The following is a 23,374-nucleotide window of genomic DNA, read 5'->3' as shown; positions in this document are numbered from 1 at the left end:
ATGCCAATAAGTAAGGAAGTGCTTTAAAAGATAAAAACAAAAAACCCCTACAATGATGAGGGGTATGTCAAAGGTCACAGGAGGCAACTAAAGGAGCTCTCCATGAATACATCTGGAACATTTTAAGCAACAAAACAAAATAGTATTGAACCATAACTCAGAGTATCAAATAAGTGAGTCTATGATGATATAAATGACTGACCAAATAAATAGACAAATAGGAGAAAAGAGACAAATCTCCCATGCGGAAGAATTTCAAAACATGTATGTAGATATCCCATTGTCAAGAAGATGGACCATAACTCCCCATTCTTCCCTACCCTGCCACCCTTTCAGTATTGACTTTAAAGGAAGTCATTATGTGCAGCCCTCCTGTAAGGAGTGGGGAGTTACAGTCCATTTTCTTGAAAATGGGTGGAGGCGTGGGTACTGGGGAGGGTGTGTGGAGGGGCACGGTTTTCCATCCCTGGTCTGGGAACTGGATCCCACATGCTGCAACTAAAGATCTTGTATGCCACCAACTAAAACCCAGAGCAGTTAATTAATTAATTAATTATTTTAAGAAAAGAATAAAATAGAATATTTAAAAATAAAATAATAAAAAATAAAATAGTAAGATGTACCACTGTATATTTTAATGTACTGTGATAGTCTGGGTGGAATCTTGGAACAGAAAAAACATTAGGTAAAAGCTAAAGGAATCTGAACAGGCCATGAACCTTAGTTAATAAAAATATATTAATACTGAGTCATTAATTCTAACAAATGTACCATGCTGGAGAAGGCAACGGCACCCCACTCCAGTACTCTTGCCTGGAGAATCCCAAGGATGGGGGAGCCTGGTGGGCTGCCGTCTATGGGGTCGCACAGAGTCAGACACAACTGACGTGACTTAGCAGCAGCAGAGTAAAATATTAATAATAAGGGAAACTGGGTGTGAGATATATAACTTTTTGTAATATGTTATTGATTTTCTGTTAAGTCTGAAGCTGTTCTAGAAAACAAAGTATTTTTTAAAATTCAATTAGAAAAGTATGTAGGAAATATATATAAAGTCTTCAGCACAATACCAACTATTCATTGAAATACTGTGGTTTATATAATCTTAGCCATTGTTGATAGTAAAAAACAATCATTATTATTTTATGGGGTAGCAAGAAAGAAAAATTGCTGTCAATTAAACTATGATACAATGCCTTAAGAATGGTCCTGTGAGATATATGAATTGGGCATGCCAGTTCCCCATTGCTGTGAAGTATATTTTATCAATTTTGAGTAGTTTGGCATGTTTTCCAGCTCTCACTTGCATTGCTTGGCTGCTGCTAGGCAATCCTCTTGCATACATCTTCATAATAAAGTGAAACATATCTTCATTATTTATCAGTACTCTTCTTCCATCTCATACACGATTTGAGATCATTCCTTTGAAAAAAACAAAATGAAATTACAGTTATTTCCTGAATGACAAATATTCACTAAATATCAAATTTGTGCCCTGTTGCTCTGTGTCTTTCTGTATAAACAGTAAATTTTTCAATGAAAAATATTACTGCCATCTTTTCCCATTATAAGCAGCAATTAAACTCAGCATCTATAGCACCAGCAATGCATGTAACTACATTAGCGTGATGGCAGTTTGAACAATTATAACTAAACTCACAAAAACAACTAGTCAGAAACAACTAGGGCACAGTTGCTGTCCATGTGTGGATTTGTAAAATATAAGCCCCACCCTGATTTCAGAAATTCTAAAATGTGGAAAAGAAATGTCTTAGAAAGTTTGGATAAATAACTCTGCTATAGCCATACAGTGGAAACTGCAGCATTATAAAAATAATAATAGTAAGATAGATCTACTTTTATTTACAGAGAAAGATGTCTAAGATACATTGCTTTAAAATGTTGTTACATATGATTTATTTCTGTAAAGTAAAAAATAACACATTAACATTTATATGTACTCAACTATATATGTTTTATTGTTGTTCAGTTGTAATTCCTTTCCAACTCTTTGACCCCATGGACTGCAGCACAACAGGCTCCTCTGTCCTCCTCTGTTTCCTGGATTTTGCTAGATTCATGTCTATTGAGTCAGTGATGCCTTCTAACCATCTATTCCTCTGCCATTGCCTTCTACTTTTGCCTTCAATCTTTCCCACCATCAGGGTCTTTTACAAGAAGTTGACTCTTCACATAAGTTGGCCAAGGTATTGGAGCTTCAGCTTCAGTATCAGTCTTTCCAATCAATAGTCAGAGTTGATTTCCTTTAGGATTGACTGCTTTGATCTCTTTACTGTCCAAGGAACTCTCAAGAGCCTTCTCCAGCATCATAATTGAAAAACATCAATTCTTTGGCCCTCACCCTTCCTTATAGTCCAACTTTCACATCTGTACATGTCTACTGGAAAAACCATAGTTTGACTATTCGGATCTTTGTTAACAAGTGATGTTTCTGTTTTTTTAATATGCTATATAGGTTTGTCATAGCTTTCCCTCCAAGGAGTAAGCGTTTTTAATTTTATGGCTGCAGTCACCATATTGCAGCCAAGGAAAATAAATCTGTCACTGCTTCTACTTTTTCTCCTCGTATTTGCCAGGATGTGATGGGACCCAAGCCATGACCTGAGTTTTTTAAATGTTGAGTTTTAAGCCAGCTTTTTCATTCTCCTCTTTTACCCTCATCAAGAGGCTTTTTGGTTCCTCTTCACTTTTGGCCACAAGAGTGGTATCATCTGCATACCTGAGGTTGTTGATACTTCTCGTGGCAATCTTGATTCCTGCATATGACTCATCCAGCCCAGCATTTTGCATGATATACTCTCCATAGAAATTAGGTAAGCAGGGTGACAATATTCAGCCTTGTCATCAGTTCAGTTCAGTTGCTCAGTTGTGTCCAACTGTTTGCGACCCCATGAACTGCAGCACACCAGGCCTCCCTGTCCGTCACCAATACCCAGAACTTACTAAAACTCATGTCCATTGAGTCAGTGATGCCATCCAACCATCTCATCCTCTGTCGTCCCCTTCTCCTCCTGTCTTCAATCTTCCTCAGCACCAGAGTCTTTTCAAATGAGTCAGTTCTTCACATCAGGTGGCTAAAGTACTGGAGTTTCAGCTTCAGCATCAGTCCTTCCAGTGAATATTCAGAACTGATTTCCTTTAGGATTGACTGGTTTGATCTCTTTGCATTCCAGGGGACTCTCAAGAGTCTTCTCCAACACCACAGTTCAAAAGTATCAATGCTTTGGCCCTCAGCTTTCTTTATGGTCCAATTCTCACATCCTTACACGACTACTGGAAAAAACCATAGCTTTGAATAGACGGACCTTTGTTGGCAAAGTAATGTCTCTGCTTTTTCATATGCTGTCTAGGCTGGTCATAACTTTTCTTTCAAGGAGCAAGTGCCTTTTAATTTCATGGCTGCAGTCACCATCTGCAGTGATTTTGGAGCCCCCAAAATAAAGTCTGTCACTGCTTCCACTGTTTCCCCATCTATTTCCCATGAAGTGATGGAACCAGAGGCCATGATCTTAGTTTCCTGAATGTTGAGTTTTAAGCCAAATTTTCACTCTCCTCTTTCACTTTCATCAGTAGGCTCTTTAGTTCTTCTTTGCTTTCTGCCATAAGTGTGGTGTCATCTGCATATCTGAGGTTATTGATATTTCTCCCGGCAATCTTCATTCCAGCTTGTGGTTCATCCAGCCCAGCATTTCTCATGATGTCCTCTGCATATAAGTTAAATAAGCAGGGTGACAATATACAGCCTTTCCCAATTTGGAACCAGGCTGTTGTTCCATGTCCAGTTCTAACTGTTGCTTCCTGACCTGCATACAGATTTCTCAAAAGGCAGGTGAGTTGGTCTGGTATTCCCACCTCTTTCAGAATTTTCCACAGTTTGTTGTGATCCACACAGTCAAAGGCTTTGGCATAGTCAATAAAGCAGAAGTAGATGTTTTTCACTTTTTCAATGATCCACCGGATGTTGGCTATTTGATCTCTGATTCCTCTGCCTTTTCTAAATCCAGCTTAAACATCTGTAAGTTCATGGTTCACGTACTGTTGAAGCCTGGCTTGGAGAATTTTGAGCATTACGTTGATAGCATGTGAGATGAGTGCAATGGTGTGGTAGTTTGAGCATTCTTTGGCATTGCCTTTCTTTGCGGTTGGAATGAAAACTGACCTTTTCCAGTCCTGTGGCCACTGCTGAGTTTTCCAAATTTGCTGGCATATTGAGTGAAGCACTTTCACAGCATCATCTTTCAGGATTTGAAATAGCTCAACTGGAATTCCATCACCTCCACTAGCTTTGTTCATAGTGATGCTTTCTAAGGCCCACTTGACTTTGGATTCCAGAATGTCTGGCTCTAGGTGAGTGATCACACCATCATGATTATCTGGGTTGTAAAGATCTTTTTTATACAGTTCTTCTGTATATTCTTACCACCTCTTCTTAATATCTTCTGCTTCTGTTAGGTCCATACCATTTCTGTCCTTTATTGTACTCATCCATGCATGAAATGTTCCCTTGGGATCTCTAATTTTCTTGAAGAGATCTCTAGTCTTCCCAATTCTATTGTTTTCCTCTATTTCTTTGCACTAATCGCTGAGGAAGGCTTTCTTATCTCTCCTTGCTATTCTTTGGAACTGTGCATCCCAATGGCTATATCTTTCCTTTTTGCTTCTCTTCTTTTCACAGCTATTTGTAAGGCCTCCTCAGACAGCCATTTTGCTTTTTTGCGTTTCTTTTTCTTGGGGATATTTTGATCCCTGCCTCCTGTATAATGTCATGAATCTCTGTCCATAGTTCTTCAGGCACTCTATCAGATCTAATCCCTTGAATATATTTCTCACTTTCACTGTATAATCATAAGGGATTTGATTTAGGTCATACCTGAATGGTCTAGTGGTTTTCCCTAATGTGAGTGTGAGTGAGTGTGAAGTCACTCAGTCGTGTCTGACTCTTTGTGACCCCATGGACTGTAGCCCACCAGGCTCCTCTGTCCATGGAATTTTTTAGGCAAGAGTACAGGAGTGGATTGCCATTTCCTTCTCCAGGGCATCTTCCTGACCCAGGGATTGAACCTGGGTCTCCCACATAGCAGGCAGATGCTTTACCATCTGAGCCACCATGGAAGCTAGTGGTTTTCCCTCTTTCTTCAATTTAAGTCTGAATTTGGCAATAAGGAGTTCATGATCTGAGCCAAAGTCAGCTCCCGGTCTTGCTTTGCTGACCGTATAGAGCTTCTCCATCTTTGGCTGAAAAGAATAGAATCAATCTGATTTTGGTATTGACCACCTGGTGATGTCATTGTGTAGAGTCTTCTCTGTGTTGTTGGAAGAGGGTGTTTGCTATGACCAGTGCGTTCTCTTGGCAAAACTCTATTAGCCTTTGCCCTGCTTCATTCTGTACTCCAAGGCCAAATTTGCCTGTTACTCCAGGTGTTTCTTGTTTCAGCCTTGTCATACTCCTTTCCCAATTTTGAACCAGTCAGGTGTTCCACGTTTGGTTCTAACTTTCACTTCTCGACCCACATTCAGGTTTCTTTGGAGACAGGGAAGGTGGTCTGGTACTCCCATATCTTTAAGAATTTTCCACAGTTTGTTGTGATCCACACAGTCAAAAGCTTTACTGAAGTCAATGAAGCAGAAGTAGATGTTTTTCTGGAATTCCCTTGCTTTCTCCATGATCCAATGAACACTGACAATTTGATCTCTGGTTCGTCTGCCTTTTCTGAATCCAGCTTGTACATCTGGAAGTTAGTTCATGTACTGCTGAAGCCTAGCTTGAAGGATTTTGAGTATAATCTTGCTAGCTTGTGAAATAAGTACATTTATATGGTAGTTTTGAACATTCTTTGACATTGCCCTTCTTTAGGATTGGAATGAAAACTGATCTTTTCTGGTCCTGTGACCACTACTGGGTTTTCCAAATTTGCTAGCATATCGAGTGCAGCACTTCCACAGCATCAACTCTTAGGATTTGAAATAGCTCAGCTGGAATTCTATCACCTTCACTAGTTTTGCTAGTAGTAATGCTTCCTAAGGCCCACTTGACTTCACATTCCAGTATGTCTGGCTCTAGATAAGTGACCACACTATTGTGGTTATCCAGGTCATTAAGACCTTTTTTTTTTGTATAGTTCTTCTGTGTATCCTTGCCACCTCTTTTAATCTCTTCTGCTTCAGTTAGGTTCTTACTGTTTCTGTCCTTTATTGTGCACATCTTTGCATGGAATATTCCCTTGATATCTCCAATTTTCTTGAAGACATCTTTAGTCTTTCCCATTCTATTGTTTTCCTCTCTTGCTTTGCATTGTTCATTTAAGAACCCCTTCTTATCTCTCCTTGCTATTTTTTGGAACTCTGCGTTCAGATGGGTATGTCTTTCCCTTTCTCTCTTGCCTTTCATTTCTCCTCTTTTCTTGGCTATTTGTAAAGCCTCCTCAGACAACCACTTTTCCTTCTGGCATTTCTTTTTCTTGGGGATGGTTTTGATCACCACTTCCTATACACTGTTACGAACCTCCATCCACCGTTCTTCAGGCACTCTATCAGATCTAATTGCTTGAATCTATTTGTCACTTCCACTGTATAATTGTAAGGAATTTGATTTAGGTCATACCTGAATGGCCTAGTGCTTTTCCCTACTTTCTTCAATTTAAGCCTGAATTTTGCAGGAAGGAGCTCATGATCTGAGCCAGAGTCAGCCCCAGTTGTTGTTTTTGTTGACTGTACAGACAGAGCTTCTCTATCTTTGGCTGCAAAGAAGATAATCAATCTGATTTTGGTATTGACCATCTGGTAATGTCTATGTGTTTGTCTCTTGAGTTGTTGTTAAGAGTAACTATTACTGAGAAGTGGGATTATAGTACACTTTAACTTTCTGTTTTGTTTGGGTTTATAAAAATAAACATATTTTATTCAGATAATCAGTAGATTATGTAACCAATCAGGAGAAAAAAATAACCTTATGATAATCTTTGAATAAATGATTATCCACTGGTAAAATTTCTTTACTTAAAAAATATTTTTAGCAAAAAATTAATTGTACCAGAAACAGTACTAGATGCTTTCCTATACATTCTCTTAACTAAGAGAACAACAAAAAAAACCTGATTAATTATTTGTCACAGAAATTATAAGGGAAATTCCAGTATAGAATAGAATTTTGAGCTAGATCTATTGTCCAATTTTTAATATAATTAAAATATAAATGATATAAGCAACTATTAAGTATCTAAAAGACTGAACAAATATGGGACTCATTTAAAAGCACCATTTTAGGAAATATCATGCTCCTCAAAAATACTCTTGTTAATGAATTCTAATTCAAGGATTTAAGGAATGGAAAAATACTGTCACTTTTCCAGGTAGGGGAAATAGGTTAATCAATGACTAAAAGAGAGGAAGTATGCTTAGCAGATCTGGGTATGTTCACTTTAGTTCAGTCTCTCTGTCACAATATTTAAAGAATGGATTGACTTTCATACTGATTCTCTAAAATCTTATAGTACACTAATTATATACACTCATACCACAGACACACAAAGGCATCTACGTGTATGCACGCACGTAAAACCTGATCATTCCTATTGTTACAACAGCAGTACTTAACATGAGTTGATATAATTCCAAATTACATGGGCACTCATCTAAGCAAATTAGGAAGTGTTGCTTTTCCTGTATTTGCAAAACAAACCCAACATTTTAAAAACACAGCCTGACACTGTTTCAAGTTTTGAAATGAGGAAACAGATGACAGGCTTAAGGAAATCCCAGACTAGGTATTTATAAGTTCCAAAAATATCACAGTTGTTGTGCTTCTCTAAAATGAGCCTTTTCTAAAGGAGAATTATGACAAATTAAGTGTGAGTGCATGAGCATAGGCAGGAAACTTGATAAAGATCCAACAAATTAGGGAATAGTCCAGAAAACCTCTTGGGGGTTATGTTCTTTACAAGTAGATAAACATCTTTCTAAAAGTTCATGCTCTTTAAAGAGTTCTCCAAAACTGGCATTATAGGAAGATGGCACCATATATGACATTTTTGTCATTCTTTTCTTGTCAAAATGAAAAATCTTCTGAAAGCTAAAGGAAATTAATTTGTAAACACTGAAAACAGGTCTTTGTTTTTTTTTTTAATTTTAAATCTTGAGTCACAGGATCAAAACTAACTTAATTCCTTGCTGCTGCTGCTGCTAAGTCGCTTCAGTCGTGTCCAACTCTGTGCGACCCCATAGACAGCAGACCACCAGGCTCCCCCATCCCTGGGATTCTCCAAGCAAGAACACTGGAGAGGGTTGCCATTTCCTTCTCCAATGCATGAAAGTACAAAGTGAATGTGAAGTTGCTCACCCGTGTCCGACTCTTAGCGACCCCATGGACTGCAGCCTACCAGGCTCCTCTGTCCATGGAATTTTCCAGGCAACTTAACTCCTTACATGTTATTTAATTTGCTACAATAGAAATTTGCTTTAAGATTTTGCAGATCACAACTGCTGTAATGCCAGCACAAGCATCTGTAGTTCAGTAGGGTTTAACTCTTATCATATGTCACAGAAGTGTTCTCTCTACTCCTGAAATAGTGGGTTAGATTACAGTTTTGCATCTGTCTGTGGGAATTATGTTACAAAAGGCCCAACTTTACAGAAACTTTATGTTTCTGTGCTTTCAAGTTCTTGATATAACACATTGTTAAGGCTGGCATTCAGGAAGGAGACAAATTACTGAAAATGACAAATATTAAGTAGAAAAGAGATTTGCACAGGTAATAAACAAATATTAAAAGTGTTATTTTGTTTCATCACTATAAAAGTTGTGTATTTATTTTATTTTTTGCTGATGGGTCTTCGTTGCTGCACAGGGGCTTTCTCTAGCTGCAGCTAGCAGGGGCTGTCTTTGCTGTCATGTGCAGGCTTCTCATTGCACTGAGTTCTCCTCCTGTAGAGCACAGGCTCTCAGTGCACAGGCTTCAGTAGCTGCAGCGGGTTGGCTCAGTAGTTGTGGTGCATGGGCTCAGTTTCTGCATGGCACGTGGAATTTTCCCAGACCAAGGATCGAACCAGTGTACTTTGCACTGCAAGGTGGATTCTTAACAACTGGACCACCAGTGAAGCCTCATCACTATAAAAATTTTGTATGTCCTTATATTAATAGGACACACAATTCACTGTGCTGTAAAGGAAAATATCATTTTAAATAAGGAAACTTCAACCAAGAATTCTTACTGAAGATCTATACAATTCCCTTTTCCCCTTATACTACATACATTCATAATAAGAAGGTGAAAAGTCAATATATAAAGATTTCAACCCAGTTTGTTGGTTATTTTTTGGCCACACACAGGGTCAGACACAACTGAAGTGACTTAGCAGCAGCAGCTTGGCTTCTTAGTTCCCTGACCAGGAATCGAACCTGGACCAGGCAGTGAAAGTGCCAGTTCCTAGTCACTGGACTGCCAGGTCAGGAAGCAACAGTTAGAACTGGACATGGAACAACAGACTGGTTCCAAATAGGAAAAGGAGTACGTCACGGCTGTATATTGTTACCCTGCTTATTTAACTTCTATGCAGAGTACATCATGAGAAACGCTGGGCTGGAAGAAGCACAGCTGGAATCAAGATTGCCAGGAGAAATATCAATCACCTCAGATATGCAGATGACACCACCCTTATGGCAGAAAGTGAAGAGGAACTAAAAAGCCTCTTGATGAAAGTGAAAGAGGAGAGTGAAAAAGTTGGCTTAAAGCTCAACATTCAGAAAACGAAGATCATGGCATCTGGTCCCATCACTTCATGGGAAATAGATGGGGAAACAGTAGAAACAGTGTCAGACTTTATTTTTGGGGGTTCCAAAATCACTGCAGATGGTGACTGCAGCCATGAAATTAAAAGACACCTACTCCTCGGAAGAAAAGTTATGACCAACCTAGATAGTATATTCAAAAGCAGAGACGTTACTTTGCCAGCAAAGGTCCATCTAGTCAAGGCTATGGTTTTTCCAGTGGTCATCTATGGATGTGAGAATTGGACTGTGAAGAAAGCTGAGCACTGAAGAATTGATGCGTTTGAACTATGGTGTTGGAGAAGACTCTTGAGAGTCCCCTGGACTGCAAGGAGATCCAACCAGTCCATTCTGAAGGAGATCAGCCCTGGGATTTCTTTGGAAGGAATGATGCTAAAGCTGAAACTCCAGTACTTTGGCCACCCCATGTGAAGAGTTGACTCACTGGAAAAGACTCTGATGCTGGGAGGGATTGGAGGCAGGAGGAGAAGGGGACGACAGAGGATGAGACGGCTGGATGGCATCACGGACTCGATGGACGTTGAGTCTGGGTGAACTCCGGGAGTTGGTGATGGACAGGGAGGCCTGGCATGCTGTAATCCATAGGGTCGCAAAGAGTCGGACACGACTGAGCGACTGAACTGAACTGAACTGACTGGACTGCCAGGAAATTCCCTCAGTCCACTTTTAACATAAACTTTGGCTCAACTGGTAAAGAATCTGCCTGCAATGCAGGAGACCTGGGTACGATCCCTAGGTTGGGAAGATCCCTTGAAGAAGGGAAAGGCTACCCACTCCAGTATTCTGGCCTGGGGAATTCCAAGGGCTATACAGTCCATGAGGTCGCAAAGAGTCGAACGCGACTTACACTTTTGAAAAACTGTGGAGTCATACATTGAAGACTTGCTTCCTTTGTATGAATAAACAGCTCCCAACAAATCATTAGAAAACTTGATAGAAAAAAACACAAAAGTATTTATCCTAGAGATATATTCTTACATTTTTAAAATGATAAATATGTAAGTATGTTCTCTGTACTGTTGTTTAGGATTAATGTGGAAGCTAAAGACTTATGGGTATATGTGTATAGTCAAATACATAGAATATCGCTGAAAGAATAAATAAGAAACAAAAATTTTCTAAATGAAATTTTTTTTTGTAGTTACTGTCTATGTACCAAGAAAGCTAATAACTTAGGTTTTGGTTATATAGTTGTGTTTTTGTTTTTGTCTTCACTTTTTGTACTTTCTCCAGAAACTTACCTGGATACGTAGGAACCAGAAGAAGAGAGACTTACTATTCATTGTATAGTCTTTTTCATTTTTTGAAGCAATTGCTTAAAAGGATATGCCTTTTTGCATGCTTCAGCAGCACATGTACTAAAATTGGAATGATACAGCAAGGATTAGCATGGTCTCTGCACAAGAACGACACACCAATTCATGAAGTGGACTGTACTTAAAAAAAAAAAAAGATATGCCTTTAATTTCACAAAGAATTGACAACATTAATTTGATGATTGCAGAAGAGACCGCCTGTTACAATTCCCACCTACCTGAGGATCCAGCTGAATTAAAGATGGGACGTAGCAGCAACTGATGGCTTAGAAAGAACAAGGAAAGTCTTTAAAAAAACTGGTCACCCCGTGGAGTGCTCCTCTTTTATTTTACAGTAATTTTGTCTCCTCAAAACCCTTTTATTCTCTATTCCACCCCCAATAAATTCCTCCCTCTAATCTACAGTGTAAAAGAGATGTTCTCCAAATTTTAAAACTGTAAAACACATTTTAGGTCAATATTTCATGTAGAATAAATTTAATTTTGACATACACTTATTTTATAAGCTCATTTACATTTACTTTTATCAAGGCAATCAAAAGGAACAATAAAGCCATTTTGATGAATGTGAAAAATGGAAATCAGAAGTTATGTATAATCATTCGCCTTGTCTTTGTCTTTTCCTCCAATTATTAGTTTTATTTTTTAAATTTTTAATTGGGCTAGGTCGTTCTTGCTGAGTAGGTTTTTCTCCAGTTTCAGCAAGCAGAGGCTACTCTCTAGTTGCTGTTGGCGGGCTTTGCATTGCGGTGGCCTCTCTTGTTGCAGAGCGTGGGCTCTAGGGCAAATGGACTTCAGTAGTCACAGAATTTGGGCTCAGTAGCTGCAACTCCTGGGCTATGGAACACAGGCTCAGTAGTGTGGCCCAAGGGCCTCGCTGCTCTGTGGTATGTGCTATCCTCCTAGATCAGGGAGCAAACCTGTGTCTCCTGCATTGGCACGTGGATTCTTTACCACTGAGCCACCAGGGAAGCCCTCCAATTAATTTTTATACTTTGCTTTGATTACATAGAATCACAATACTCCTTAACACACAAATATATGGCTACAGAGAATAATAGGTTGTTTTTGTTTAATTTTTTTTAACAGTGTGCTTTGGAACTTTGAGTTGCTCTTTGATTAAACAAACTCAGAAATGCAAAGATTTATAATAAGAAGTTTCTTTCTAAATTGTATCCCTGGGACTTCCCTGGTGGGGTATCCACCTACCAATGCAGGAGACATGGGTTCGATCCTTGATCAGGGAAGATTCCACATGCAGTGGAGCTACTAAGCCTGTGTGCCAAAACTAATGAGCCTGTGCTGTGAAGCCATGAGTTGCAACTATTGGAACTTGTGCTGTGCAACAAGAAAAGCCACTGCAGCAACAAAGTCCTAGTCCCCCTCACTGCACTAAAGGAAAGCCCACAGGCAGCAACAAAGCACCCATGAACTGCAACAAAGAACCCATGAGCTGCAGCAAAGAACCCATGAGCTGCAACAAAGACTCAGCACAGTTCAAAAAAAAAAAACTACCCTTCCCTGAAAGCCATACGGTAGTTCCTGTCTTTTGACAGAAACTGTCAAAATAGCTGCCTATTCTTATTTGACTCGATATAGGGCACCTTGCTCCTTGGAAGAAAAGCTATGACCAACCTAGACAGCATATGAAAAAGCAGAGACATTACTTTGCCAACAAAGGTCCGTCTAGTCAAAGCTATGGTTTTTCCAGTAGTCACGTATGGATGTGAGGGTTGGACCATACAAAAAGCTGAGTTCTGAAGAACTGATACTTTTGAACTGTGATGTTGGAGAAAACTCTTGAGAGTCCCTTGGGCTGCAAGGAGATCAAACCAGGCAATCCTAAAAGAAATCAGTCCTAAATATTCATTGAAAGGACTGATGCTAAAGCTGAAGCTCCAATACTTTGGCCCCTGATGCAAAGAACTGACTCATTGGTAAAGACCCTGATACTGGGAAAGATTGAAAGCAGGAGGAGAAGGGGACGACAGAGGATGAGATTGCTATATGGCACCACTGACTCAATGGACATGGGTTGGAGCAAGCTCTGGGAGTTGGTGATGGACAGGGAGGCCTGGCATGCTGCAGTCCATAGGGTTGCAAACAGTCAGCCATGACTGAGCAACTGAACTGAGGGCACCTTCCAGTAAACTCTGTGCTTTCCTTCACCACAACCCAATGTAAGTAGATTGGCTTTGCAGCACATCAGGTGAACAGACCTGTTTGGTTCAGTAACAGAAACAGAACTCCTCTGTTGGCAGTCTTCGTATTGCAGCTCTCCACTACAAGGGCCAAGACTTTCCCAGAGCTGTACCATAAGCTAAAGCTCTTCCCATCCAATTCTCAGTTCTTCCCTCCCACCTCTCAAAGGTGTCAGACCTTCATCACAGACTGACTTCTGTTTTCTCTCCTTTATCTTTCACAGACCTTATCCATAATAAATCTCTTGCACTTCTAATTCTCAGCTGATATCCGCTTTCCTGGGATAGGAGCTGAAATATGCATATTAAAATACATTCACTATTTTTATAATACATTCTAATTTACTGCCATCAAATACATAATATTCACTCATCTCTTTTTTTATTTCCTTGTTTGGACCTTGAAAATTATGCCACTTATTCAGTCACAGTGATGTGTGTGTTCCTTGTTTGCCGTTAATTCATGAAAAGGATATTACCTATTAGACCTTGTATTTTGAAGAATCGTTTCCCAAACAGTCCATGCCATTTTATCATTACTCTGTAGTTCTTTTCTTGGCAAAAGATATCTAAAACACTGTACCATTTTTCATCATAAAAGTGATACAACCCAGAAATCCAGTTAGCAGAAAGCTTCTTTCCTTTCAGACAACAGCCCAATTTGTTGAACAAGTGCTTACTGTAAATTCAAAATGCTTATTACTATTTATAAAGATGGCTTCTTTATTTGCTGGTTGTGAATTCCACATTCTAAAACTGTCAAATATTTAGGATTCAACTCAAAAGCAGAATGTGAAAAGCAGTAGTAATTAAATCAATTGAGAAAACATTCATCAGGGCTGCTTACCAAGACTCCACTTGAAATAGAAATTTCCAGCTCTTACCAGAAACTGCAAATTTTCAGACATTGAAGCATCTTGTGAGATCTGTTTGCCTGCCCATGTTCATTATAACTAAAGGAATACATCTTCCAGGAAATGGCCTCATAGATCTTAAAAGCACAAGAAAGGAGAAGTGACATCATTCTTTCAGTGGTACCCTACCAAAAACTCAGAGATAAGTTTTATATGAGTTTGTTTTTCTGACTGTTGAAAATAGGCTGGTTGCAACAGAGGTGTCAGATTGCTTCTCTGTGTCAACTTCAAGTTCAAATTTAGGAAGTCATTCTGCCTGAGAACATGCTGTACAAATTAACCATAGATTTCTAAGCTGAAAATATGTTTCAACAGGTCTAAATTTTGCCTAGGTTATTCTTCTCCCCATTGCCTTTTGGTGCTTTATAAAGTTGATCGTTCCTCCCATGATTCACTAGGGGTAAAATAACATATCAGATTTGACATTTAGAAGATAACTCTCCAAGAATGACATAGTGTTCTTGGTTTTCAATGTTTTGAATACTCTTTGCAATAGACTTTCCAATAAAATACGGAAGGGAAGCAAAATGTTGATTTCCTACCACAGTTATTCTAAGTCAAATCCCTTATGATTATACAGTGGAAGTGAGAAATAGATTTAAGGGTCTAGATCTGATAGATAGTATGCCTGATGAACTATGGAATGAGGTTTGTGACATTGTACAGGAGACAGGGATCAAGACCATCCCCACGGAAAAGAAATGCAAAAAACCAAAATGGCTGTCTGAGGAGGCCTTACAAATAGCTGTGAAAAGAAGAGAGGTGAAAAGCAAAGGAGAAAAGGAAAGATAAAAGCATCTGAATGCAGAGTTCCAAAGAATAGCAAGAAGAGATAAGAAAGCCTTCTTCAGTGATTAATGCAAAGAAATAGAGGAAAAGAACACAATGGCAAAGACTAGAGATCTCTTTAAGAAAATTAGAGATACCAAGGGAACATTTCATGCAAAGATGGGCTCGATAAAGGACAGAAATGGTCTGGACCTAACAGAAGCAGAAGATATTAAGAAGAGGTGGCAAGAATACATGGAAGAACTGTACAAAAAAGATCTTCACGACCCAGATAATCATGATAATGTGATCACTAATCTAGAGCCAGACATTGTGGAATGTGAAGTCAAGTGGGCCTTAGAAAGCATCACTATGAACAAAGCTAGAGGAGGTGATGGAATTCCAGTGGAGCTCTTTCAAATCCTGAAAGATGATACTGTGAAAGTGCTGCACTCAATATGCCAGCAAATTTGGAAAACTCAGCAGTGGCCACAGGACTGGAAAAGGTCAGTTTTCATTCCAATCCCAAAGAAAGGCAATGCCAAAGAATGCTCAAACTACCACACAATTGCACTCATCTCACATGCTAGTAAAGTAATGCTCAAAATTCTCCAAGCCAGACTTCAGCAATACATGAACCGTGAACTCCCTGATGTTCAAGCTGGTTTTAGAAAAGGCAGAGGAACCAGAGATCAAATTGCCAACATCCACTGGATCATCGAAAAAGCAAGAGAGTTCCAGAAAAACATCTATTTCTGCTTTATTGACTATGCCAAAGCCTTTGACTGTGTGGATCACAATCAACTGTGGAAATTTCTGAAAGAGATGGGAATACCAGACCACCTGACCTGCCTCTTGAGAAATCTATACGCAGCTCAGGAAGCAACAGTTAGAACTGGACATGGAACAACAGACTGGTTTCAAATAGGAAAAGGAGTACGTCAAGGCTGTATATTGTCACCCTGCTTATTTAACTTCTATGCAGAGTACATTATGAGAAACGCTGGACTGGAAGAAACACAAGTTGGAATCAAGATTGCCAGGAGAAATATCAATCACCTCAGATATGCAGATGACACCACCCTTATGGCAGAAAGTGAAGAGGAACTAAAAAGCCTCTTGATGAAAGTGAAAGAGGAGAGTGAAAAAGTTGGCTTAAAGCTCCACATTCAGAAAACTAAGATCATGGCATCTGGTCCCATCACTTCATGGGAAATAGATGGGGAAACCGTGGAAACAGTGTCAGACTTTATTTTTCTGGGCTCCAAAATCACTGCAGATGGTGATTGCAGCCATGAAATTAAAAGATGCTCACTCCTTGGAAGAAAAGTTATGACCAACCTAGATAGTATATTCAAAAGCAGAGACATTACTTTGCCGACTAAGGTCCGTCTAGTCAAGGCTATGGTTTTTCCAGTGGTCATGTATGGATGTCAGAGTTGGACTGTGAAGAAGGCTGAGTGCCGAAGAATTGATGCTTTTGAACTGTGGTGTTGGAGAAGACTCTTGAGAGTCCCTTGGACTGCAAGGAGATCCAACCAGTGCATTCTGAAGGAGATCAACCCTGGGATTTCTTTGGAAGGAATGATGCTAAAGCTGAAACTCCAGTACTTTGGCCACCTCATGCGAAGAGTTGACTCACTGGAAAAAACTCTGATGCTGGGAGGGATTGGGGGCAGGAGGAGAAGGGGACGACCGAGGATGAGACGGCTGGATGGCATCACTGACTCGATGGACATGAGTCTGGGTGAACTCCGGGAGATGGTGATGGACAGGGAGGCCTGGTGTGCTGCGATTCATGGGGTCGCAAAGAGTCTGACACGACTGAGCGACTGAACTGAACTGAACAGTTATTTTATTAATTTAGATAATGTGTGTAGCAAGACCTCGCAGGAATAGGAAAAACAACAGGTAAATTTTGCTGAGCAGAAAGTGTGAAGCACACAGCACGACTTGTAGAGGGAAGGAGTTACAAGAGCGAGTGGTACTCACAACAGCAGAAAAGCTTGGGAGGATGGGATGGTTATGGACACTGTGAAACTCACTGGGGAATGTAAATAGGGAAAAGTGTGTTCTTTAAAAGCTGGAGCGTTTTGATAGAGGTTGTGGCAATATCCTTTCCTAGTTTCTCAACTTGTATGGGCTTGATCCTAGGAATCACATTTGAAGACATATGTTATCATCCCAATTTGTAAATGATTTGGTGACTAAGAAGGCAACAGCATCAAATCGTACCCCAGGGGTACCTGGAAGAATTAATGCAGGTTTCTGGCTTACTTAGGGCCATGGGGGAATTTGACTTAGTTTCCTGATTTTAACACAGAGAAGGCTGAATTCAGTCTAAATTATTTTAAGAGGTCATTTTTAGCTTTGGGTTCCTATGTCTCCTTTTGGAAATTGCAATATATTTTGAAGGTTCGTAGTATGTTACTGCCAACTAAACGCTAAACAGAACTTTGCAGCAATATCTTCATTGATTTTGAACATCTGTAATTCTGATGTGAAGTCTGATGCTAGCAGATCAGTTAGTTACACTTTCTTTAGGTGTATAAAAGATACAAGTTTTCCATAAAGATGAATGAAGAAAGGCATATCTGTGCTGAAAAGTCATTCGGGTCTCCCGCATTGCAGGCAGATGCTTTAACCTCTGAGCCACCAGGGAAGCCCAAAAAGTTATTAGTACCTAGTAAATTAGCATGTTCTTCAGATCTGAAGGAACTGTAATTAAGTACCTATCATTTAATTGGATTTTCTCCAATTAGATATGTGTTATCATTTATAAAGAAATTAAGCAGCTTGAACTCGTATAACTACTTGGTATAAACAAAATAATCAAAATAGTTTCATATGAATGAGTGCCAAGAAATCCCCAAATTAAAAACAAAGTCTGCTTCTATTCTAACATGGTCCTAAGTTTTTCATCTTTACTCATTCTTCAAAGCCAATAGTACAGGTTCTACTCCTCCATTAAATCCCCTCCAAGCACTTTAGTTGCAGATTCTTCCTTCTCTGAATTCATTCTGAACATAGAGATTTTTATCTCTTAACTTAGCACTTAGTTATACTAGTGCAAGTCAGTTTAAGATTTCAAATTCTTTGGAAACTGGAATAATTTTTCCTTGTATCTTAGTCAAAATTTAATACACACTTTTATAGCATTTAGTTTGTGTCAGAGACACTGTGCTAAGCAGTATATAGTAATATAATCCTGACAATAACCTTCTAAGGATAGATTTAACTATCCCCTTTTTAGAAATAAGGAAACTGAGGTAGGGATAATTGAATTCACAACACAGTGAGCGGGGTTTCAAACAAGGGAGTTGTCTGACACAGCACAATCTCTGAACCACAATGCTATACAAATATAAATACTAGTGCCTTGGAAACAAAATAAGTAAATAAATAAATGGTGCTTTGTTCTATTCTGAAAGAAAAATTGTATTTACTCAAGTTAGAAACATTTAAAGAGTCAGATCTTCAAATAATGAATGAGTAAAATATTCTCTAAATCAGTGTGATTATTATTGTGTATTTTTTTGTAGAGAATATACAAAACTATGTCTAAAGAAATCTTCTGAAGGACTTTCCTGGCAGTCCAGTGTTTAAGACTCCATCCTTCCAATGCAAGGGCACACGTTGATCACTGGTCCAGGAACTAAGATCCCACATTGCCACACACAAAAAAAGTCTTTTGAAAATTTTTGCTTATTAATATTAGTAGAGATTGAAAGTCAAATCCCAAACTCTCTAGACTATTATTTTGTGAGGAAGCACTACTAAGTGAGAAACTCTTACATCCAAATATTATAAAACTTAATTGCCTAAACTGATTATTTGTTTGTAGGAATGTTAGGAAAAAATTACAAAGGAGATAATTGCAATTCCATGTATGTAACTATCTTGTGGGTACTGGTAGAGAGGGTGAAAAAGCATGACCTAGTACTGAATATTTCCAGAATCTTTTCTGCCTCACATTTTGTTCATGTTCTATTTTTACATGAACCTCAGGGAATCAGGGCTGGGAAAAATGTCTCTAAGGATACATATCAGAGTAAGTTTTTCTGAAGTCAACAAGTACTTATTGAGTCTTTTGTGAAGCCAAACGCTGTACTAGGCACTCTGGACATTGCAAAAGTAGCCTATCCCCTAATTTTGTGTGTGTGTGTGGTTTTTTTTAAGTTGAAACCTAATGGCTCCTCAAACTCAGCTCTCTTTCTCATCAGGTGCCTCCCATGTTGGAGAGTTTCCCTAAATGTATATATTTTTTGCTATGTTTTGTTAATATTGAATTTTGCATCATCTTATGTAGCAGTCATTAGAAGCCAGTGAAAAAATGGGACCAGAAATGAGATCCTGCGATGACTTAAAGGATTATGACTCCAACTAGTACAGAGGGTCATTTGTAATTTAAACATATATAGTTTTTTTTACTTTAAAACACTTTAGAGAACAAATTCCCCTAAATATGTTACTTTAGAAACTTGTGACCTTGCCTTCACATTATCTTTGAGTCCTCAACACTTCTTTCAAAAAAACGCAAAAAACTAAAGGTAATTGCACAACATTGTGGTTTGAGAAACAATCTTGTTGTATGGTTTTAAAATCGCCTCTTCCTCTTTTTTTTTTTTAACATTTATAATGTCTACTCAGTAAAACTGAAGGCAATTTAAATTATAGTTTAGCATTCACACTAAGTTCAGGGTAAATTCCTTCCCTAAAATAGTTATTAAATTCTTGTGGACTCATCTGGAGTTATAGGAAGAATTCAGGCTTTTATTTACACAGTATTTATAACATAAGCCCCTCCCAGTAGTGTACTCATTTGTTTATCTTTTCTTTTTTAAGTATTTATTTACAAAATCTCTGGTTATATTAACACAAATTAAGAAAGTCCTGATGAATCAAGTACTCACAAATTCTCAAACATCTATGAAGGAAAGGTTAGAGAAAGTAAACAAAAGCATAACAAATTGGTAGCTGAACTTTGCTATGGTAAGGCTGCTGCTGCTGCTGCTGCTGCTGCTGCTAAGTCGCTTCAGTCGTGCCCGACTCTGTACGACCCCACAGATGGCAGCCCACCAGGCTCCGCTGTCCCTGGGATTCTCCAGGCAAGAACACTGGAGTAGGTTGCCATTTCCTTCTCCAATGCATGAAAGTGAAAAGTGAAAGTGAATTTGCTCAGTCGTATCCGACTCTCAGCGACCCCATGGACTGCAGCCCACCAGGTTCCTCCGTCCATGGGATTTTTCAGGCAACAGTACTGGAGTGGGGTGCTGTTGCCTTCTCTGATGGTAAGGCTAAGTGACTATTAAAACAGATTCTGAAGGAGATCAGCCCTGGGATTTCTTTGGAAGGACTGATGCTAAAGCTGAAACTCCAGTACTTTGGCCACCTCATGCGAAGAGTTGACTCATTGGAAAAACTCTGATGCTGGGAGGGATTGGGGGCAGGAGGAGAAGGGGACGACCCAGGATGAGATGGCTGGATGGCATCACTGACTCTATGGACATGAGTCTGAATGAACTCCGGGAGTTGGTGATGGACAGGGAGGCCTGGCGTGCTTCGATTCATGGGGTCGCAAAGTGTCGGACACGACTGAGCGACTGTACTGAACTGAACTGACTGATGAAGCAATATTGCAACATTATCATTCTACACTGATAGCTAATATATAAAATTATCATTTAAAACATCTTTTAAAACCTGCAGTCTGGATGCCACAAAGTGCCAGAAGTGTTGTTTATGACTAGCAACTCTTTAAAGTTCAGTCATTTCAACTTTCCTTCAGAGATACAGATTGACATTCCAGCCTCCCCCAGCCCAGAAAGTTTCATACAATATGAAAGTTTATGGAGTAACATCTTAAAATCCTTCTTCACTCCTCCAGTTCATAATTCCTTTCTCAAAATTAAGCATAGTTAACATGCACATCTTTACAGTTCTTTATGTATATATATACACCCACATAAACTTTAACTTTTTTCCTTCACAAAAAGTTATTTTATGTTTAAAAAATTTGCAACATAGGAAACTTGCAAGTACACTAAAACAAAGAATTTTTCACCTTGAATCATTAGAAACTAAGATGCTAATGACACCTCATTAGCAGTCCCCAATACTTGTGTGTATTTCTCATAAACAAGGACATTCTAAATAATCACAAAACACCAACAAAACCTGAAAATTAGCACTTATACATTCAGTTCAGTTCAGTCGCTCAGTCGTGTCCGACACTTTGCGACCCCATGAATCTCAGGACGCCAGGCCTCCCTGTCCATCACCAACTCCCAGAGTTTACTCGGACTCATGTCCATTGAGTCGGTGATACCATCCAACCATCTCATCTTCTATTGTTCCCTTCATTATTCAAAGTGATATATTTCCACCCTCTAATTCTTGGGCCACAACTGGGTATTGTTTTTGCTTTGGCTCCATCCCTTCATTCTTTCTGGAGTTATTTCTCCACTGATCTCCAGTAGCATATTGGGCGCCTAATGACCTGGGGAGTTCCTCTTTTGGTGTCCTATCATTTTTCCTTTTCCTACTGTTCATGGGGTTCTCAAGGCAAGAATACTGAAGTGGTTTGCCATTCCCTTCTCCAGTGGACCACATTCTGTCAGGCCTCTCCACCATGACCCGCTCGTCTTGGGTTGCCCCACAGGCATGGCTTGGTTTCATTGAGTTAGACAAGGCTGTGGTCCTAGTGTGATTAGACTGACTAGTTTTCTGTGAGCATGGTTTCAGTGTGTCTGCCCTCTGATGCCCTCTTGCAACACTTACCATCTTACTTGGATTTCTGTTACCTTGGCGTGGGGTATCTCTTCACGGCTGCTCCAGCAAGGCACAGCCACTGTTCCTTACCTTGGACGAGGGGTATCTCCTTACCACCACCGTTCCTGACCTTCAACGTGGGATAGCCCCTCTAGGCCCTCCTGCGCCTGCGCAGCCACCACTCCTCAGGTTGCTCCTCTGGGCCAACGGCCCTGGCCTCAGGCGTGGGTGGCTCCTCCCAGCTGCCGCCCCTGGCCTCGGGCTCGGGGTGGCTCCTGAAGGTCACCACCCCTGGCCTCGGGCGCGAGGTGGCTTCTCTTGGCCGCCACTGGCCTCGGACGCGGGGTAGCTCCTCCTGGCTGCTGCCCTGACTTCGGACACAGGGTATCGCAGCACAAGGAACCTGGAATGTCAGGTCCATGAATCAAGGCAAATTGGAAGTGGTCAAACAAGAGATGGCAAGGGTGAACGTGGACATTCTAGGAACCAGCGAACTAAAATGGACTGGAATGGGTGAATTTAACTCAGATGACCATTATGTCTACTACTGCGGGCAGGAATCTCTCAGAAGAAATGGAGTAGCTATCATGGTCAACAAAAGAGTCCAAAATGCAGTACTTGGATGCAATCTCAAAAACGACAGAATGATCTCTGTTCGCCTCCAAGGCAAACCATTCAATATCACAGTTATCCAAGTCTATGCCCCAACCAGTAACGCTGAAGAAACTGAAGTTGAACGGTTTTATGAAGACCTACAAGATCTTTTAGAACTAACACCCAAAAAAGATGTCCTTTTCATTATAGGGGACTAGAATGCAAAAGTAGGAAGTCAAGAAACACCTGGAGTAACAGGCAAATTTGCCCTTGGAATGCAGAATGAAGCAGGGCAAATACTAATAGAGTTTTGCCAAGAAAATGCACTGGTCATAGCAAACACCCTCTTCCAACAACACAAGAGAAGACTCTACACATGGACATCACCAGATGGTCAACACCGAAATCAGATTGATTATATTCTTTACAGCCAAAGATGGAGAAACTCTATACAGTCAACAAAAACAAGACCGGGAGCTGACTGTGGCTCAGATCATGAACTCCTTGTTGCCAAATTCAGACTTAAACTGAAGAAAGTAGGGAAAACCACTAGACCATTCAGGTATGACCTAAATCAAATCCCTTATGATTATACAGTGGAGGTAAGAAATAGATTTAAAGGTCTGGATCTGTTAGATAGAGTGCCATATGAACTATGGACTGAGGTTCGTGACACTGTACAGGAGACAGGGATCAAGACCATCCCCACGGAAAAGAAATGCAAAAAACCAAAATGGCTGTCTTGAGGAGGCCTTACAAATAGCTGTGAAAAGAAGAGAGGCAAAAAGCAAAGGAGAAAAGGAAAGATATAAGCATCTGAATGCAGAGTTCCAAAGAATAGGAAGAAGAGATAAGAAAGCCTTCTTCAGTGATTAATGCAAAGAAATAGAGGAAAAGAACACAATGGCAAAGACTAGAGATCTCTTCAAGAAAATTAGAGATACCAAGGGAACATTTCATGCAAAGATGGGCTCGATAAAGGACAGAAATGGTCTGGACCTAACA

General features: G+C 39.8%; 1 protein-coding gene and 1 non-coding gene across 25 annotated transcripts; one reads left to right on the top strand and one right to left on the bottom strand.

Moving 5' to 3' along the window:
• Positions 1 to 613: 613 nt before the first annotated feature.
• Positions 614 to 14,361, bottom strand: LOC138420968 (craniofacial development protein 2-like). Of its 24 annotated transcripts, none has more exons than XR_011249387.1 (7): positions 14,170 to 14,293; positions 11,340 to 11,386; positions 11,047 to 11,163; positions 10,653 to 10,734; positions 10,230 to 10,377; positions 6,623 to 6,758; positions 614 to 1,422 (listed from the first exon to the last, which is right to left on the bottom strand). XR_011249387.1 is itself a non-coding variant. In XM_069554708.1 (6 exons), the coding sequence occupies exons 3-6, from the start codon at positions 11,086 to 11,088 to the stop codon at positions 1,374 to 1,376; spliced, it is 309 nt and encodes a 102-aa protein (XP_069410809.1). In that variant the 5' UTR covers positions 11,089 to 11,236; positions 11,340 to 11,386; positions 14,207 to 14,291; the 3' UTR covers positions 614 to 1,373. The 24 variants fall into 24 exon arrangements, 4 of the variants coding, with proteins under 4 accessions (XP_069410809.1, XP_069410810.1, XP_069410806.1 ...); XR_011249388.1 differs by having other exon boundaries at positions 11,047 to 11,241; positions 14,170 to 14,290; XM_069554708.1 differs by lacking the exon at positions 10,230 to 10,377 and having other exon boundaries at positions 11,047 to 11,236; positions 14,207 to 14,291.
• Positions 11,144 to 11,246, top strand: LOC138421430 (U6 spliceosomal RNA). The gene has a single exon (XR_011249508.1). It is a non-coding gene; the product is annotated as a U6 spliceosomal RNA (small nuclear RNA).
• Positions 14,362 to 23,374: the final 9,013 nt, after the last annotated feature.

This window comes from Ovis canadensis, chromosome 15, assembly GCF_042477335.2.
Source record: "Ovis canadensis isolate MfBH-ARS-UI-01 breed Bighorn chromosome 15, ARS-UI_OviCan_v2, whole genome shotgun sequence".
NCBI classification, from domain to species: Eukaryota; Metazoa; Chordata; class Mammalia; order Artiodactyla; family Bovidae; genus Ovis; species Ovis canadensis.
Note: the sequence above shows the minus strand (reverse complement) of the source record. Positions and strands in the feature narration are given on the sequence as shown.